The sequence below is a fragment of the Cebus imitator genome, unplaced genomic scaffold (genome assembly GCF_001604975.1).
Source record: "Cebus imitator isolate Cc_AM_T3 unplaced genomic scaffold, Cebus_imitator-1.0 Scaffold237, whole genome shotgun sequence".
NCBI lineage: Eukaryota > Metazoa > Chordata > Mammalia > Primates > Cebidae > Cebus > Cebus imitator.
This window is the reverse complement of record NW_016107552.1, coordinates 3,111,748-3,132,092: the sequence shown is the minus strand read 5'-3', so window position 1 is coordinate 3,132,092 and position 20,345 is coordinate 3,111,748. Positions and strand designations below refer to the sequence as shown.

General features: G+C 49.7%; 1 protein-coding gene across 1 annotated transcript in view; it reads left to right on the top strand.

Moving 5' to 3' along the window:
• SGSM1 (small G protein signaling modulator 1) overlaps window positions 1–20,345 on the top strand; it is an 87,171-nt gene that overhangs the window by 36,788 nt on the left and 30,038 nt on the right. Inside the window, exons 10-14 of the mRNA XM_037727694.1 lie at window positions 4,805–4,872; window positions 6,023–6,186; window positions 6,370–6,502; window positions 14,614–14,752; window positions 18,365–18,429. Coding sequence (XP_037583622.1) covers window positions 4,805–4,872; window positions 6,023–6,186; window positions 6,370–6,502; window positions 14,614–14,752; window positions 18,365–18,429 — 569 coding nt within the window. The remainder of the gene's footprint in view (window positions 1–4,804; window positions 4,873–6,022; window positions 6,187–6,369; window positions 6,503–14,613; window positions 14,753–18,364; window positions 18,430–20,345) is intronic.

The following is a 20,345-nucleotide window of genomic DNA, read 5'->3' as shown; positions in this document are numbered from 1 at the left end:
TTTTGAAACAGAGTTTCACTCTCTCACCTAGCCTGGAGTGCAGTGGCTCAGTCTTGGCTCACTGCAACCTCCACTCCCTGGGTTCAAGTGATTCTCTCACCTCAGCCTCCCGAGTAGCTGAGATTACAGGAACTTGCCACCACACTCAGCTAATTTTTGTATTTTCAGTACAGATGGGGTTTCATCATGTTGGCCAAGCTGGTCTCAAACTCCTGACCTCAAGTGATCTGTCCATCTCGGCCTTACAAAGTTATTATTATTTTTATTTCTATTTTATTTTATATAGAGATGGTGTCTCGTTTTGTTGCCCAGGGTGGTCTTGAACTTCTGGCTTCAAGCAAGCCTCTAATCTCGGCTTCCCAGACTCTAGAGTTTCTAACCAGGAGACTGTCATGGAAGAATAGGGGAGGGGGGCCAGGAGTGGTGGCTCATACCTGTAATCCCAGCACTTTCGGAGGCTGAGGAGGACAAATCACGAGGTCAGGAGATCGAGACCATCCTGGCTACCAGGGTGAAACCCGGTCTCTACTAAAAACAAAACATTAGCTGGGTGTGGTGGCATGTGCCTGTAGTCCTAGCTACTTGGGAGCTGAGGCAGTAGAATCACCTGAATCCGGGAGGCGGAGGTTGCAGTGAGCCAAGATCATACCACTGCACTCCAGTCTGGGTGACAGAGTGACACCCCCTCTCCAAAATAAAAGAATAAGGGAGGGGTTCCAGGGGTGCTCTGGGTCTGGAACCTTGTCTCACCCTCTTTATCCTAAACCTTGGTTTAAAGGCTTCTTTGACCTCCCTGCCGAGTCCAGATCACACAGCCCCAAATCTCCTTGGTAGCATTTAGAAAACTGCAGTCACACAGTGAATCTGTGCCTGTATACTACCTCTTACCCTCGAGAGCTCAGTGCCTTAAAGGCAAGGGTCCCGTCTTGTTTGCATCGTATCCCCAGCCCCTGCCACAGCTTGTAGCACATAGTAGGTGCTCAGGTCAGCTTTGTGAAACGAAGCAGGGAAGTCAGACGACCTGGATCCATTCACTGGATGTTTGCTAAGCACCTACTCCATGCCAGCCACTGTGCCAAATGCAAGGGAGACAGCAGTTGTAGAAAAGGAGGGGGAAATCTTTACCTTTTCCGAGCTTCCATTCTACTGGAAGACAATGAATGGGCAGGGAGAGGGGTGAATCTATGCTATGGGACCCAGCCTTTGCTCCGCCCTCACCTTGCTGGACGACCTGGGGTGTGTCACTCCACCTCAGTGAGTCTCAGGGTTCCCTTTCTATTAAATGGGGAAGTAGGGCGAGATGGTCTCCTTAGGATTCAAGGCATTCCCAAGGGGTCTGCAGGGGCTTCTCAAACATTGAAGTGTCTTGGACCCAATGTCAAAGGTTTAACAGCTTGAGGAGCCTGTTTGTGGCCTGGACTTGAGCCAGGGTTGTGTGGGCCAGAAACCTGATGCTAGTGTTTTGGGAAAAGCATTGGATCCAGTGATTGCCAAGCCCTGCCCCAGCTCAGATCATCGGGACCCCATGTTTCTGCATCATCTTCTGTTTGTGAACAGGCACCTCATAGGTGCTTTGATACTGAGTTCTGGCTGAATCAGAACTTCCAAGGTCACTACACAGGAGCTGGGGTGTCCCTAGCCCTGGGCTATGAACCCCTGTCCCTCCTTGTTATTCTCACTAGAACTTGAGGCTCAATGGAAGATAAAAGGTAGGGATCAGAAATGTGGGAGTTGGTATGTGGGGAAGGGGCTTGCCCAGGAGCTCCAGCATCCCTTGGGGGACCAAGAAGCAATGGAGTTGGGGAGGTTTTTGTCTGACCTTGTACAGGAGCTGTTTTTACTTTTCATAGCCAACCTCTCTCCTGCACAGCCGCAATCCTCACTTGCCAGCTAAAGAGCTGGATATTGGGGTTCTGGAGCCAGGCTGGACTTGCCTCCAATCTCAACACTACTGTGTGGAGAGCAGTGGGACCCTCCTACTGTGCTCGTGGGACAACCACTTTATGGACCAGTTTGGCAGTTTCTTGTAACATCCCCTTATCATGTGGCCTAGCAATTCCACTCCCAGGAATCTACCCAAGAGAAATGAAAATTTACGCCCACACAAAAACTTACACACAAATGCTCATAACAGCATTATTCGTGACAGCCTAAGGCTGGAAGCAACCCAAATGTCCGTCCACTGGAGAATGGATACAGACATTTGTGGTCCATCCATGCAGCAGAATATTATTTGTCCACAAAAGGGTTTGAATCACTGGTGGACATTACAACATGGATGAACCTCAAAAGCATTATACCACGTGAAAGAAGCCAGCCGCAAAGGCCACCTGTTGTAGGATTCCATCTAGATGACAGGTCCAGAAAAAGGCACATCTGTAGAGTCAGCAAGCAGATTGTCAGTTGCCTAGGGCTGTAGGTGGGGATGGAAGATTGACTCCTAACAGGCAAGAGGAATCTTTTGGGGGTGGTAGAAATGTTCTAAAACTGCCTTGTGATGATGGTTGTCCAGATCTGCACATTTACTCATCAGACTGTACACTTATAGTGAGTAAATTCTATGGTGTGTAAATTATACCTCAGTAAAGCTGCTAAAACATGTAAAAAAAAAAAAAAAAAAAAAAAACCTAGAAACTCAGCCCTTGCTCCTTCCTAGCTGTGTGGCCTGGGATGATCAACTCCACTTCCTTGAGTCTCAGATTATTTATCTGTAAGATGGGAATGTAGTAGGGGAGCCTCTGAATAAGCACGTAGGGAGAATTTATGTAACAGAAGCACATAGAAAACCCTTAGCTGGGAGCCTGGCACCTGGACAGGGCTGTGAGTCATGGGGGCTGTTCGTGTCACTTTCGTGGGTCTGAAGAGACTGTGGCTACAGAGCTCCTTGCTGATGGCTGGTGGTGGCTTCATTCGCTGGGCATTTCCAGTGCTCAGCATTCATTATACACTGTGAACATTCTCTGAGCATCACAGAGAAGTGAACGAAACAGAGCCCCTCTGCTGCAGGTGTTCAGCACCCTTTGGGGAATCAGGAGAAGACAGGTGTTTGCAACACGGTGTGCTGGGCACGCAGGGCTGTGGGAGCCCAGGGAGGGATACCTTGGTGAGACTGGCTATGCGAGGGGCTCAACAGAGGCTGCTGCTCTTGCGTCCTTGACTGTCCTCAAAGGGCATTTACTTCCATGAACTCTGGTGAGGCTGATTCTGGTACAGGCCAGGGCGGGCAAGGCTTTCAAAGAGAAAAGGTCCCCAGCAGTGTGAGTTGAGGGTTTCTCCGAGTCTCTTCCACTTTTCTCACTTCACAGCTGGAAAACTGAGGGCCAGAAAGGGGTAAGAACTGGCTCATGTCTCAGGTGGAAGTGGGATTTGAACGCTGTCTGACCTTGAAGTCTGTTAGTTTGGGTCCTCCAAGAAGCAGACACCAAGGCAGTGTTGGACCAGCAGAGGTTTACTGGGGACACACCTGTGCAGGTTAAGGGAGGGGCAGGAGTGGATGGAAGAGCCTTCAGGCTGCCATGCAGGGAGGGAGAGGAAGGAAGGAAGGAAGGTTGGGCAGAAGGAGTCTGAGACAGCACAGCTCTAAGAATGGCCGGGTCAAATGGAAGTCTCCTGGACTGTTGACTGTGAGAGGAGTCCGTTGTCTCGCAGGAACGGGTGGCACTAGTACGCTGGCATGCTAGGTCCTGGCTGGGAGCAGCCCAGGGGAGCATGGCTTCGGTGCAAACGTGGCCTCTGAAGTTGATCAGCACTGCTCCCCTCAGCAAGGTCTTCCGAAGGAGATCTGAGTGGCGCATTTCCGTGGCCACCGCAAAGTTTCTGTGGTCTCCACCTCCCGTGTGTTCTGATGGGAAAAGCTATTTGTTTCAGGACAGCTGCAGGTTTTGAGCTGGAAATGGAAACACTTAAGTAATCACAGGGACCACTTCCCAGGTATGTACTTCTTAATCAGCTCTGTACTGAGCCCTTCAAATAAGTGATTCTATTTAATCCTCACAGCAACACTATGGGGGGTGTCACTCTAGCCCCCATTTTATAGATGAGGAAACTGAGGCTAAGAGAAACCCTCAAGTCACACTGCTGGGGACCTGTGAAGCTATTGAGTGGCTATTCTAGCTCCTACCCATGGACACATGGTGGCCTAGAGCTAGGATGTGAGTTAGTCAAGACTCTTAGATGCCAGTTAGTGAAAACCAAACTCAAGCTGACTTAAGCACTGGCCCACGTGAGCTGACACTCCAGGGGCAGTAGCCTCAGGCATGGATGGATCCAGGGACTTGAATGATGGGGACCTGCACTCTGCATCTCTCTGCTCCGTCTTCCTGTCTGTTGGCGCCTTTCTCAGGCATGGTTGCTTCCGTCTTCAGACTTCTGCCCTTACTGCTCCTCTCCAGGCAGAACGGGGCATCTCTCTCCCACTCATTCAAATGTAAATCTAATAATCCAGTCTCATTGGTTTTGCCAGTCAGGAGTCAGTCCTGCACTGAACACTGTGGTTGGAGCAATGCGACAGGCTGATTGGCCAGGCCTGGGTCAGGTGGCCACTCCTGGAGTCCCAGGGTGGAGAGTGGGTGAAGTCCACCTCACCTCCCATATGGATGGGGGGTGGGGAGGGTGGTAACCTCGGGAAATTGGGTTCCTGAGACCAGAAGAAGAGGAGATAGCGTCTGAGCAGCTGGGACCCAGATGCTGGGGAGCTGGTGGGAAGGGTGGAGGAGCTCCTGGGTGTGGTCTGCTGGCCTCTGAGCCCCTCCCCACAACGGGGTAGGCAGAAGTCCTGCAAGCCTGACCCTCCCTCCCCTTCCAGCGTCTACTGGGACTATGCCATGACCATCCGCCTGGAGGAGATTGTCTACCTGCACTGCCACCAGCAAGGTAGGGACCGTGGGGACAGGAAGGGGGCTGTGTGTTCCTCTTGGATCCCCTGCCTGTCTCCACCCCTGCCTATTCATTAGCATCATGAGACAGTGATACGGTGGGCACCGCATATTACCTGTGCAACTTTAGGCAAGTGACCTCACCGCTCCGTGCCTCAGTTTCCCCATCTGTAACGGGATTATAACAACACCCTCCCATGGGGTAGTTGTGAAGATGAAATGATGTACGTTAAGGGCTCAGCATGACACCCATCTATGGCTATGGCGTTAACCGCTGACACTTACTAAGCATTGACAATGTGCCAAGCACAGTTCTGAGCGCTCACACGCCTGTTATTCAGTCATCATAACCACCCCTTGACAGGGGTGACATCCGTTCCATTTTGGAGGAGAAGAAGCAGCTTAGTATGAGGGTACACAGCCTGGAAGCTCCAGAGCTGGGACTGGATCCAGCTCTTTGTGACTCTAAAGTCAGTGCTCTGAAGACCTGGGGTCAGTAACTGCAGCACTCCTTTAAAGACAGAAGGAAGTATGGTCCGAGTAAGCAGAGGGCCATCCTGCTTTAGAAAGAACCTGGATTCAGACCCAGACTCTGCCAGATGAGCTATGTGACGTTGGGGAAGTTACTTAATCTCTCTGAGCTTTGGTTTCATCATTTGTAAAATAGGCAATAACAGATAGGACTCATAGGGATATTGTGTTTCAATAAGACAGCACCTCTAACATGCTGTGCTTGTATTCAGTAAGTGCTCACTACGTGCTAGCCAGAGTCAGCTACAGCCCTGGGACAGGGGAAGTCTAAAGGCCTCTGTACAAAAATAGGTCAGATAGATTTGTAGAGGATTCCTGAGGAGCGGAGGATGCTAAGGGGCATCTTTTTCTTTTGGTGGTTAATGTCAGGGAGGTCAACTCTGCTCTTCTTAACTTTGTCCTGTAGTCTCCAGTCAGATACGGATGGTGAGTGAGATGGGGGACACTCAGGGGAGGTAAACACTGCTCCTGACCTTTGCCCAGGCCTTTCCCAGAGCTCAGAGCAGGATCCCTGGGTCTGGCGTGGCACCGCTGGGGGATGTGTTTGCAGGGAGGGGCTGTCACCATGCCTCATAGTGACTTCCCACTGGGTCTTCTCTGGCTGGTGGTGGTGGCAGTGGACAGCGGCGGGACGGTGGTATTGGTCAGCCAGGACGGGATCCAGAGGCCGCCCTTCCGCTTCCCCAAGGGTGGGCACCTCCTGCAGTTCCTCTCGTGCCTGGAGAATGGGCTGCTTCCTCATGGGCAATTGGACCCGCCACTGTGGTCTCAGCGGGGGAAGGTGAGTGATCGTGGGGACCCAGGGAGGCTGGGGTGGAGACTGGTCACAGAGAGTGGTTGTTTTTGCCTGTGTGCCCTTAATATGGCTTTGTGGCCTCATGTACTCCCCACTGATAGCCCAGATGGCACAGGCTGTGGGGACAGATGTGTCCCAAGGACCTTGCTTTGGGATTCATTCTTATAGGGCAAAGTGTTTCCTAAACTGCGCAAGCGAAGCCCTCAGAGTTCTGCCGAGTCCACATCTTCAGACAAAGACGATGACGAGGCCACGGATTACGTGTTCAGGATCATCTACCCTGGCATGCAGTCAGAATTCGGTGAGCTGCCCTGACCCAGGCCCCGGGGAGTCACCTGCTAACTGATCCTCTCCAGGTGTTTGGAACTAGACGATGACAGGTCTGGATTCTGGGATTAACAGGAGGATCTGGAAACAGGAAGTCGGTTTCTTGGCAGCGTCAGTTTCACCCGAAATGGGAACAAGTAACCACCCTGTACTTGACTAATAAAGAAGCCACTGGGAGAGGTGGTCTGGGGTAGTGGCAGTGGCATAGGCTGTGGAATCCTGGCTGAACTTGGGCAAGTCACCTCAGCCCTCTGTGCCTCAGTTTCCTCATCTGTAAAATGGGCATGTTCATAGCACCAGTTTCATAGAGTCATTCTGTGGATTAAATGAGATAAGGTGGCTGGGCATGGTGGCTCACACCCGTAATCCCGGCACCTTGGGAGGCTGAGGTGGGTGGATTGCCGGAGCCCAGGAGTTAAAGACCAGCCTGGGCAACATGGTGAAACCCCGTCTCTACAAAAACTACAAAAATTAGCCAGGCATGGTGGCATGCATCCATGGTCCCAGCTATTTGGGAGGCTGAGGTGGGAGGATCACCTGAGCCTGGCCAGGTGGAGGCTGCAGTAAGCCTGATTGTGCCATTTCACTCCTGCCTGGGCAACAAAGTGAGGCCCTATCTCAAAATAAATGCAAATTAAAATATTTTTAAAATGAGATAAGGCATTTTGCACATAGAGAACAATCAAATTTTGTTAATATTCTACTTCCCCCCGTTTTTTTTTTTTTTTTTTTTTTTTTTTTTTGAGACAGAGTCTCACTCTGTCGCCAGGCTGGAGTACAGTGGTGTGCGTGATCTCGGCTCACTGCAGCCTCCACCTCCCGAGTTCAAGTGATTCTCCTGCCTCAGCCTCCAGGGTAGCTGGGACTACAGGTTCGTGCCACCACGCCCAGCTAATTTTTGTATTTTTAGTAGAAGCAGGGCTTCACCGTGTTGGCCAGGATGGTCTCGATTTCTCGACCTTGTGATCCGCCCGCCTCAGCCTCCCAAAGTGCTGGGATTACAGACGTGAGCCACTGCACCTAGCCTACTTCATCTTGTTATATGGATTCAGTGAGATGATGAGATATATTCAGTGAGATGATGAGATATATTCAGAGATATATTCAGATATATTCAGTAATAAGTGAAGAGTAAGGCCTTGCACACAGCAGACCCTCAGTAAGTTACAGTCAAACTACGCCAGCAGAGGCGAAGCAGAGCACTCAGCACTGGCCCATGAGATGGTGGTGAACATCGAGCAGGATGCACGGTGCCTGTCATGACACAGATGCATAGCAAATGCAAGTTCTGACTACTAAGATCATCATCGTTATGGGGCTGTTGTGAGTATTCAGTGAATTAAGGTTTGGAAAGTACTCAGAAGAGGGCCTGGCATTTAGGAAGCCTTGTGTGGGTGTCTGTTAAACAAATCAGTATTGAGTGGTAGGTTCTTTCTGTTCACTTCATTTTATTTAACCTGCAGCGGCCCTGATGTTCCCATCCCATGGATAATGGCTCTGAGCCTCTCTTTGCTGAAGTAGCCACGTGCTGGGCAGTCAGGCTCTCTTGAGAGCAGATGTCCACCTGGGCCAGACTGCAATCCCTTAAGCGCTGCAGAGTGTCCTGAAGTGTTCATGACCGTGTCTGTTCCTGCCCTGGATCAGGGCCTCCCAGCCACTCCGTGGAACAGGTGCCCACAATCCTGGCGGGCCCCAAGGCTGAAAAGGCTCCATGTGGGAGGGTGAAATCCCCTGGGATTCTGAGCAGCTTCTGTTCTGTTGCCCAAGAGCTTGGGCTTCCCACCCCTGTGAAGACCAACATGCATTAAGTGCTCCAGTCGAGAGCCAGTTAGCAGAGAGGGCCAGATCCCCATAGCTGCCTTCCCAGGAAACTCTACAGCTTCTCATCCAACGGGCAACATGCAGTCCCTCTAGGAGCTAGGCGGAGTGCTGTTTCATTTACTGGGAGATTCTCCATGTCCTCCTGCTGTGGCTTGATGTAGGCTAGTGGAGCAGACACTGGCTGTGCGCACCCACATCCTCGGCATTTCCCATTTTGTGCATGCTGTTCAGCTGCCAGCTGCAGCTCCCTGCCTCAGTATCTCTTTGCCTGAGGGTTTTCTCTGGCCACCAGAGTCCCTTCTGGCCAGGAATGGGGCATATTGGAAGCATCAGGGAACCAGCGCCTTCCTGGAGCAGCCCTCAGCTCATGGCTGATAGGAGTTAGTGTTTCAGTGTCCCAGCTCCCTCTCCCTTTGTGGGGCAAGCTCTGGACCCTCCCAGAGGGTCCGTCGGAGATTAAGCACCGTTACCCCTACTGGTAACGTGCGTGGCAACTAACCCTTTACTCCCTCTCCTTTTCCTCCTTTCCTCCTTTTGCCTCTCCCTCACTGACTGCCTTGGGAACTTGCACGTGGATCCTGGTCTGCCTTTGAGGAAACCCCCAACGAATTCAGTTTATCTAGAACTAGACATCTGGACCTTAGGGCTTCTGACGTTGGAGATGGAATAATTCTTTGTTTTTGTTTTTGTTTTTTTTTTTTGAGACGGAATTTCGCTCTTGTTACCCAGGCTGGAGTGCAATGGCGCAATCTCCGCTCACTGCAACCTCCGCCTCCTGGGTTCAGGCAATTCTCCTGCCTCAGCCTCCTGAGTAGCTGGGACTACAGGCACGTGCCACCATGCCCAGCTAATTTTTGTATTTTTAGTAGAGACGGGGTTTCACCATGTTCACCAGGATGGTCTCGATCCCTTGACCTCGTGATCCACCCGCCTCGGCCTCCCAAAGTGCTGGGATTACAGGCGTGAGCCACCGCGCCCGGCTAATTCTTTGTTGTAGAGGGAGGTCCTGTGCATTGTGGGATGCTGAGCACCCACTAGATGCCAAGTAGCAGAATTACTTTGCTTTAAGTTATGACAACCAAATATGTCTCTAGGTATTGCCAAGTGTCCTCTGGAGGGTGGCAGAATTGCCTGTGGTTGAGAACCGTTGGTTTAGAGCAAAGAATACATCACTGTATTCAGCTCTGCCACTGCAGTGCGGTTAAGTGACCTGTCCTCTGCAGGCCTCACTTCCTTCTTTGTAGAATGGGGTAACAGCATTCCCCACCAGCATCATGTTCTGAGGAGTCAGCAAGATCATTCCTAAAACACCTGGTGACCTGGCACGGGGCCTGATGCTTGGCAGATGCTCAGTGAGCAATAGTAGGTCTCATGTCTTGAGTGCCACTGGGTGCTAGACCCACTTCTGTCTGCTGTCCTGTCATCCCTATCTTAATTTGTTCTGTCCCCACCATAGCCCTCCCAGGCAGGTACCACTGTCATCACCATCCCCCATTTTGCAAGGAGGAAATTGATGCACAGAAGGGTTCAGCGACTGGTCCAGGATCACACAACCAATTCTTGTCATGGCTGGAATTTGAAAGCAGGAGGTCTGACTTCAGAGCCTGTGCCTCCAACCGCCACTCCATGCATATTATGTTGACTGGCAGGGAGAGGGCATTGTGGTTTCACTGCCTTCATCCTCAAGGTCAGCTTCAACACATGTGGAAATGGTAACCACGTTCTTGGTTGATTTTCTGGGGCCTGAGCCACACAGGCTCAACAAAACCAGTCATCTTACAGTTTCCATCTTTGAGAGGTATGAAGTCCTTTCTGGAGTAGTGCCTAAATCAGAAGTCAACAAGCCCCTTCCCATGGGCCAAATTCGGCCCACTCACCTGTTGTTGTAAATAAAGTTTTATTGGAATACAGCCACATCCATTCATTTATGTATCGTCTATGGCTGCTTTCGTGCCACAGCAGCAGAGGTGAATCATTGTCACAGAGATCATATGGCCCACAAAGTTGAAAGTATTTACTCTCAGGCTCTTAACAGAAGAAATTTGCAGATAATGTGTCTTAAATAATAAGAAAATAATTTCACCCTGTGGGAGGGGAGGTGTGACCATAGATGTTTGTAAACTGCCTCTCAGTGTCCCTTCCGCCCTGTCTCCACTGGGTTCTTTGCCTGCCCCTTGTGCTCTGGGGAGGAACAGACAAGTCCCAAAATATATAGACAGTTCACATTAGATCAGGGCATTTTCAGACCCCTCTGCTTCTGAGCTTGTCTCTGTACTGTCTAGCAGGGTAGCCATGTGCTACATGTGGCTCTTGAGCACTTGAAATGTCACCAGGGCGAATGGAGACGTGCCAGAAGTGTAAAACACACACATGATTTTGAGACTTTGTAAAAAAAAAAAGTCTCAATAATTTTATATTGATTATATGTTAAAATAGTAACACTTTGGATAGATTAGGTTTGACAAAATATATTGTTGGAATTGATTTTACCTGTTCTTTTAAACTTTCAATGTGGCTACTAAAATTTTTGAATTGTACTGGGTGCAGTGGCTCATGTCTGTAATCCCAGCACTTTGGGAGGCTGAGGCGGGCAGATCACGAGGTCAGGAGATTGAGACCATTCTGGCCAACACGGTGAAACCCCATCTCTACTAAAATACAAAAAATTAGCTGGGCATGGTAGCCTATGCTTGTAATCCCAGCTACTCTGGAGGCAGAGGCAGGGGAATCACTTGAATTCAGGAGGCGGAGATTGCAGTGAGCCAAGATCTTGCCACCGTACTCCAGCCTGGTGACAGAGTGAGACTCTGAATCAAAAAAAAAAAAAAAAAAAAATTATGTGGCTCAATTGTAATTTTTTTTTTTTGGAGGCAGGCTCTCGCTCTGTTGCCCAGGCTGGAGTGCAGTGGTATGATCATGGCTCAGTGCAGCCTCAACCTCCGGGGCTCAATCGATCCTCCCACCTCAGCCTCCTGGGTAGCTGGAACCACAGGCATAGGCCACCACACCTGGCTACCTTTTTTTTTTTGGATTTTTCATAGAGATGGGGTTTTGTCGTGTTGCCCAGGCTGGACTTGAACTCCTGGGCTGAACAATTCACTTGCCTCGGCCTTTCAAAGTCCTGGGATTGCAGGCGTGAGCCCCTGCCTGGCCCCTTGACTGTGTTTCTCTTGGATAGTGCTGGTCTAGTGTGGGGTTTCTTAACCCTCAGCACTGTTGGCATTTAAAGCTGAATAATTCCTTGTGTGGGGGTTGCCTTGTGTATTGTAAGATGTTGAGCAGCACCCCTGGCCTCCAGCTGCTAGATGGCAGTCGCACCTAATGAATCCTCAAGGCATGAGAACCCAAAGTGTCTCCCGACATAGACAGGATTGCCCTGGTTGAGAACAGATGGTGTGGAGGGATAAGTATCTATGGGAAACCAGCTGAGGGAGAAAGAGTAGGATCAGAGTCAGGTCCTCAGGCCAGGCACAGTGGCTCATGCCTGTAATCCCAGCACTTTGGGAGGCTGAGGCAGGAGGATGGCTTGAGCCCAGGAATTCGAGACCAGCCTGGGCAACGTGGTGAAACCCCGTGTTTACCAAAAATTTTAAAACATTAGCTGGCCATGTGCCAGTAGTCCCAGCCACTCAGGAGACTGAGTCTGGGAGATCAGGGCTGCAGTGAGCCATGTCTGTACCTCGTTGGGAACTTGGCTCTTCTGCTTATTAGCTGGGTGGTCTTGGGCATGTTGCTTAAACTCTCCATGCCTGTTTTCTAATCTTATGTAAAAGAGAATACTGATAGTACTGTACTCAGTAGGGACAGCTGTTTTTAGCAGAAAGAGGAGAGGGACTTTCGTCAAAAAGACTAGATATGTCTGTTACTACCTGACAGGGCTTTGGGTGATTAAGTTGTACAATTAAGTTTTGCCATCATTCTGAGCCTCAGTTTCTTCTGAAAAATAGAAGAAGGAGGATGCATCCCTACAGGGTCGTGAAGGACAGTAACTGCTTTCCTTAGGTTTGCTCAGGTCACAAACTGCCTAGCCTGACACTCAGCACATAGTAGGCAATTTATAAAAATCAGCGTTTTTTTCTTTTAATTGAACACAGGATATGTGGAAGTGGTGTGGAGCTGGGCAAAGGGAGGGTTGGAGCCCCCAGGAATTGGCTCTTCTAGCTGTCTCAGTTTCCTGCCCACTGTAGAACCCCCACCTCACTGGTTCTTTTCGTTTTGTGTCTCAAGTTGCCCCCAGCCTCTTGGGCAGCACTTCCCCCGTCTCTGTGGGCCCTGCCTGGATGATGGTTCCTGCAGGCCGGTCCATGCTGGTGGTGGCCAGAGGGAGTCAGTGGGAACGAGCCAGATGGGACACCACTCTCCCCACGCCGAGCCTGAAGGAGCAACTTCCCAGTAAAGCCTGGGATCTCCCCTTCCCCAGGGGCTGGTTGCCAGCCACCTCTGCCATGTTGTCATTTGAGTCCTGGTCCCAAGGGAGATGGAGGCAGGTAGGGAGATGGAGGCAGAGAGATTGATGCCCTCCTGCTGTCCAGCCTCCACCCTACAGAAGGCAGCTTGCAATGTTGTAGGTTCAGTAGCAAAGGGATCAATTGGTGATGTCTGCGTGGATGTGAGTGTGAGAGGCTGGGAGGGGGGAAAGCATGGTTGCCATACTTGGACCAAACTGGTCAGTGCATCCCTGAGATTGGCTAAGAACTGTAGGGGCTATTTTTCTAGAACATTTTACAGGGGCTTATTGGACTTTCTTGGCTAGCTCATGGGTGAGACTACATGGGGAAGGATAGTGTAGCAAGCCATATTTGGTGATTGCAAGAACTACATCGTCTAGGCAGCTCCCTCTTCTGTCAGTGGGTAGGGGCTGACCTTGTCAGCTACTGAGCGCTCTGATGGAAAGAGGGCCCGTTCCACAACTCTGCCTTACCTTGGGGCCCAAGGGAAGAGTCAGGGTATTACCAGTTGTCCTGTGGGGACTATGACATATAGGGGGAAAAGTGTGCAACTCTCTTCATTTCCTGCAGCAGGGATTACAAAACTAAGATTCGCAGGCTAAATTCAGCTGTGTTCATAGTAGCCTATGAGCTAAGATTGGTTTTTCAAATTTTAAATGATCTTAAAAAGCCAAAAGGAGAGTAGTATTTTGTGACATGAAAATGATAGGACATTCACATTTCAGTATTTATAAATAAAGTTTTATTACAATGTTTGCATGCTTCCTTTTTTACATTTTGTTTAGGGCTACTTTTGCACTAAAGCAGAGTCTGGTGCTTATGACCGAGACCAAATGGCTTGCAAATGCTAAAATATTTACTAGCTGTCCCTTTATGGAAAAGCTTAATGGATCCCTGTTTTAAAGAAAATAAAGCTTTTGCACCTGTCTAGGACTACCGAGAGGCCAGGAAATTGACTATAAAAATTATAGTGCTTATGTCCCCATTATTTTTGTTATGTGGTTTTGTAGACACTGCAGCTTCTACACAGCTGAAAAAGAAAAATAAATAAAGGAAGCCGTGGGTGCTGTATCCTGAGAGAGGCTGGTCAGGAATCACCAGCGTCCAAAAGTTAGGAAATCAGAGTCTGTCGAATGCACCTGCTGCATCAAAATTGCTTTAGAAATATAGAGTTGAGAGCTCTGTCTCCAGGATTAGTTGAGTAGGCCAGGAGTGTGGGGCAGGCATATTGCTTTTTAACAAGCCTCCCACATGATTTTAGGGAGTCGCTAGTGTGTTTTAAGACCTGCTTAGTGGAGCACCTTTAGCCTCAGAACCATGGACAGCGCAGGTGTCTTCATCAGCCGGGGCTTCACTGGGTCTCTTGTCCTAGAATGCCCTACCTTATCTGTTGAGTCAAGCTCCCTTCTATCTCACCCATGAGGCCTGTCTCTTCTCCAGAATCACCCAGCAGGCTCCCCTTCCCTCCTGCAGCATCCTGTGAGTGTGACTAAGTGACAACATGGCGAGGCTTGGCCTTCTGCTGTGGGTTTGGGCCTGTCCCCTTGGCTATTGCCTCTCTGTGTCTTCTTCTTCTCTCTTTGGCTATCATCAGATCTGCCCTTCTGCTGGGGCCCCAAATTTTGGTGGTGGCTTTCACCGGATCAGGCAGACTCAAGGATGATTGGGGCTGCTGTTTCCTACTGTCACCTTCAGGGTCTTTTCCTATCTCTGTGCTGGCTAGGGTGGGTGAGCTGCTTGCTCTGGGGTGATGTCTCTGTGACCCTCTTAGGTTTAACCAGGATGATTCTTCTGCCCCCACTTCTATCCACCACAGTCCCCCAGGATCTGATGGATGTCTCTGTGAGCAATCTCCCGTCCCTATGGCAACCCAGTCCCCGGAAGTCCTCCTGTTCATCCTGTTCACAGAGTGGCTCGGCTGATGGTAGCTCAACCAATGGCTGCAACCATGAGAGGTACGAGGGGCTTGGGCTGCAGATGGAGGGAGCTGAAGCATGTACCAGAGATCTGTAGATGCCCATACCTCACCCTGCACTGAATTCAGAGGAGTCAGCCAGATCTATGCGACATCCTAGCTGTGGGAGCTTACATGTACTAGTCAGGTTAAACAAGGCTATGGTGCAGAAACAAACAGTGCTAAAACCTCAGTGGCATTTTTTTTTTACAACGGAAGTTTATTTATCATGCATGCCATGCTTCTATCATGGGTCAGCTGGTGGCTCTGTTTTTTCCACAGTAAAGGGCCTGGACTTTACAACTACCATCTTTTTTTTTTTTCCCCATTTATTTATTTTATTGTATTTTAGGCTTTGGGGTACATGTGAAGAACATGCAAAATTGTTGCATAGGAACACACGTGGCAGTGTGATTTGCTGCCTTCCTCCCCATCACCTACATCTGGCATTTCTCCCCTTGCTATCTCTCCCCAGCTGCCCACCCCCCACTGTCCCTCCCCTATTTCCCCCCAACTGACCCCAGTGTGTAGTGCTCCCCTCCCTGTGTCCATGTGTTCTCATTGTTCAACACCCGCCTATGAGTGAGAACATGCGGTGTTTGATCTTCTGCTCTTCTGTCAGTTTGCTGAGAATGATGGTTTCCAGGTTCATCCATGTCCCTACAAAGGACCCAAACTCATCGTTTTTGATGGCTGCATAATATTCCATGGTGTATATGTGCCACATTTTCCCTATCCAGAATGTTGCCAGTCACAGCGACAGGGAAAGGTGGCTCTGCAGGGGCTTTAACCCACAATAAAAAGGCTCTGCCCAAAAGCAGCACATGTCATATCCACTCACACTCCACTGGCCCCGTTAACAAGGGGACTGTAAGTGCAGCCCTACCATACACCTGGAAGGCAGAATAATCCCAGAAATACTATTTAATGACAACCGCTTCCCAGTTTGCTCCTCCACACAGTGGAAATTCCAGTTCTTACTTTATATGCCTGTGGTAAGGACCAGCTCAAGTAATGGTTTAACGTGGCCACGTGGCACCTGCACATGGTACTATTCAGTAAATGACACTTACTGTCTTGCTGTATAAAGTTAAATCTCAAGCGCATCTCTTGTTTGCCCGTAGATCTTTGGTCTCTTTGGAACTATACAGCCAATTCATGAGACTGGTTTTGTTTCCCCCTGGTATAACCTGGCCTGGCCTGAGAGAGTGGAACCCTTTTGTCCTTGCTGGGCTTCTGTCTCAGTGGGTGGTCCAGTCATCAGCCATAAGATATAAGGGATGGGGGCTGGCATCAAATTTTTGAAGCCATCCAACTCCTGGTTCTGCAGGGTGTGGTCTGTGAACCAACATCAGCACCTGGGCAGATTCTCAGTCTCTCATCCCAAACCTCCTGAATCAGAACCTGTATTTAACATGGTCTCAAGACCATGTGTACGCTTTAAAGTTTGAGAAGTGCTGATATTACTGAGATTTTCTTTTTTTCTTTTCTTTTTTTTTTTGGAGACAGACTCTCTCTCTCTGTTGGCCCAGGCTGGAGTGCAATGGCATGATCTTGGCTCACTGCAACCTCTGCCTCCCAGGCTTAAGTGATCCTCCAGCCTCAGGCTTCAAAGTAGCTGGGACTACAGACACGTGCCACCATGCCTGGCTAATTTTTGTATTTTTAATAGAGCTGGGGTTTCACCATGTTGACCATGCTGGTCTTGAACTCCTGACCTCAAGTGATCTGCCTGTCTCGTCCTCCCAAAGTGCCAGTATTACAGATGTGAGCCTCTGCGCCCGGCCTGGAGATTCTCTTTTGTTGTTGAGACAGAGTCTTGCTCTGTTGCCCAGGCTGGAGTACAGTGGCACGATCTTGGCTCGCTGCAACCTCTGCCTCCCCGGTTCCAGTGATTCTCCTGTCTCAGCCTCCTGAGTAGCTGGAATTACAGGCATGCGCCACCACACCCAGCTAATTTTTGTATTTTTTAGTAGAAATGGGGTTTCCACCATATTGGCTAGGCTGGTCTCAAACTCCTGACCTTGTGATCCACCCACCTCAGCCTCCCAAAGTGCTGGGATTATAGGCATAAGCCACCATGCCTGGTCGAGATTTTCTTATTGTACATCAGAATCACCTGGGCCAAGTGGCAAAACGTATCAGTTCATGGACCATTTCCTAGAGGTCCTGGCTGAGTAGGTATGTGCAGGGCCCAGGAATCCATATGCTGGAGAAACTCCAGGTGACTCGGGCTGATGGTCCATGGACCAGTGAGAAATGCTGCTATAACCCTTTGCCCCCTCTCCTGTTATAACATCTGCTTATACACATGGAGTGATAGAGAGCTCACTACCTTGCAGAAAGCCAGGTCAACAGTGGGAAAGCTGTTGATGTGATCCTGTTCTCATGTAACCTGAGCAAGTCTGAGCCTCACCAGTGTGAGGGCACAAAGGGGGACTCTTCACTGTTGAATGCGCCTAACTACACAAAGGGGGACTCTTTACTGTTTTTTTTTGTTTGTTTGTTTGTTTGTTTGTTTTAATAAAGACGGGGGTTTCACCATGTTGGTCAGGCTGGTCTTGAACTCCCGACCTCAGGTGATCCACCTGCCTTGGCCTCCAAAGTGCTTGGATTACAGGCGTGAGCCACCACGCCCAGCCCTCTTTACTGTTTAATGCGCCTGACTGGAGGACTTCAGCTGTGCTCCTCCTGCCCTGCCCCAGTCTGCCTGTTTTTCTGGATGTCTCTTGGGATGTCCTGAGAAAAAATACGCAGATATTCTTTCATTCTATCCTTTAGGAGAGTGTATAGCATTCCCTTCAACAGTCCTGGATTTCTCCACCAATGCTAGAATCTGACTCCTCTCACCTCTTTCAGCCAAAAAAGTTCCCCAAAATTCCCATGTAAGGAGAAGCTTTGAGACATCACCTACCTGGCAGTCAGCCAGACTCTGAATCCCAATTTGGCTCAGCTTGGTTCAGCTGGGTCACTTTGGAAATCAGAACTCTTTCTGCAAGTGATAGAAACCGACTTCAAACTGGATCAGGTGAAAAAAAAAATTTGTTGGCATCACTGAGACGTCCAGAGGCACAGTGGCTGCAGGCGTGGCTGGATACAGATGTTGAAACAGAAATCTCTGTTTCTTCAGCTCTTGGCTCTGCTTGTCTCTGTGATGGTTCCATCCTCAGGCAGGCCCTTCCTATGCATTGGCAAAGATGACTCCCAGCAGCCACTGCCTTATATCCCACAGGCTTAGAAACCCAAGCAGAAAAGTGGAATTCCTAGTCATTGCAGCAAAAGTCCCACGGCTGATTCTCATTGGCTCAGGTTGGGTAATCTCTGCCCCAATCACTATGACTCCAACCTGGGTTCTGTCGTGGGCAGTCATCCCCATACAAACCACACAGGCAGAGAGTTGTGGAGAGTGTGATTTCTCAAGGGAAAACCGGGGTGCTGGGAGCAGAAGGGGCAATGATACTGCACAGGTAGAGGTGATAGCAGCCCTCCCTACAGTTCCCCTGAATGGCTGATTTGAATCTGTCCTCTAGAGATAACGCACGGTGCTCTTCTCCAGAAAATCTGGGCTGTATTTAGATCTATTCTAAGCATCTCCCTCTTTCTCCACCTGCAGGGCTCCCCTGAAACTTCTCTGTGACAATATGAAGTACCAGATCCTCTCCAGAGCCTTCTATGGATGTACGTATAGGGCCTCATTGCCACTGTGGTCTTCATGGAGCCGCTGTTGGTGCCTGCTATATGCCAGCAACATCAAGAGATATTGGCTCTTGATGGAGTTTGAACCTCTCCTCCTCTATTCCCTAGACGTCTGGTTTCAGTGACGTTACATGAACCTCTCTGAGCCCCAGTTTCCTTGTCTAATGATTGGGGATAAATTTTATTCCTGGGTCCTGAGAGACGACAGTGGACAGTGGGGTCCCCTGGGGAACAGAGATTTGGTTTAATCACCACTGCATCCCCAGGTGCCATAGTGGAGGACTCGTTTCTCAGGATTGAATGAGGACCACACAGAAAGCCCCTAGTGCCTGATATTGCATGCTGTAGGTGCTCAATAAATGTCAGTTTCCTTCCCTCATGGGCAAAAGCAGCAGAAAGAGTAAGGTGACCATATCCCTACCCTAAAACTTAAATATTAAATTCATAGTACTCATATTCTGATTATTCTCATTTAACAGATGAAGACACTAAGGCACAGAGAGGCAGAATGACTTGCCTAAGGTCACACAGCTAACAAGTGGCAGAGCTGGGACTCAGACCCTGGCCTGTTTGACTCCAAAAGTGTTGTGTTTTCATCTCTGCTGTCTCTCTTTTTTTTTTTTTTTTTTTTTTTGAGACAGAGTCTTACTCTCTCTCTGTCACCTAGGCTGGAGTGCAGTGGCGTGATCTCAGCTCACTGCAACTTCTGCCTCCTGGTTCGAGTGATTCTCCAGCCTTAGCCTCCCGAGTAGCTGGGATTACAGGTGTCCACCACCACACCCAGCTAATTTTTGTATTTTTAGTACAGATAGATTTCACCATGTTGGCCAGGCTGGTCTCAAACTCCTGACCTCAAGTGATCCGCCCACCTCGGTCTCCCACAGTACTCAGATTACAGGTGTGAGCCTCCACGCCCACCTGTCCCTGCTGTCTTGATTTTTTGGTTTTATTTCCCCAGCTTCACAGCCTAGGTGGGGAAGATGGGTACGTATTTTCAGGGATCCTAGAAACATCTTAATAAAACCTGCATGGGCCTGAGTGCCTGGAGAGGCAGGGAGAGTGTGGCTCTACTGGGAGAGAGGTTTTATCTGTTCTGTTGCCACCCGTCCACAGTGCCTCATGCAGGACCTGGCATGAAGCAGCATTGGGGAAGCATTTATTGGACCCAAATGGAAGATCTTCCTGCAGGAAGGGGTGGGGGTCGGGATGGGTCTGGAACAATGTCATTGGACAATGTGGCTCATCCCTAACAGTGATTGAGAACCCAGGTTCTGGAGCCAGGTGGCCTGGCTTCAGATCCCAGCAATGCGACTTGGGCAAGTAACATAGCCAGTGTGTACCTCAGTTGACCCCATCTGTAAGATGGAGCTAAAAATAGTGGGGAGGATGGGATGGGTTAAGTTATGCAACTCTGGGAACAGCTTCCTGCCATGTAACGTGTGTTGTGTAAATGTGAGCTATTATATCATCGTCATCCTCATCATCCTCGCCATTCTCATCATCGCCGAGTGTCTCTTTTGTTAAAGTGTAGTCTGCAGTCTCCAGAAGGTCCAGGGTTCTCTCTGAGAATTTGGGATGAAATAGCCTTGGAGAGCCAGAAGGAGGGGCGCAGCCAGAGCAAACAGCACAGGCTGGAATTTGCTGAGGCGCTTGACCCAACACCCTCCAGGTGCCAGCGTGGGCCAGATAAGGGGTGGCACGTTGGTGGGCATGCTTTAAGAAGGCAGGGCAGACCGGGCGCAGTGGCTCACACCTGTAATCCCAGCACTTTGGGAGGCCGAGGCAGGTGGATCATGAGGTCAAGAGATCGAGACCATCCTTGTCAACATGGTGAAACCCCGTCTCTACTAAAAATACAAAAAATTAGCTGGGCATGGTGGCGTGTGCCTGTAATCCCA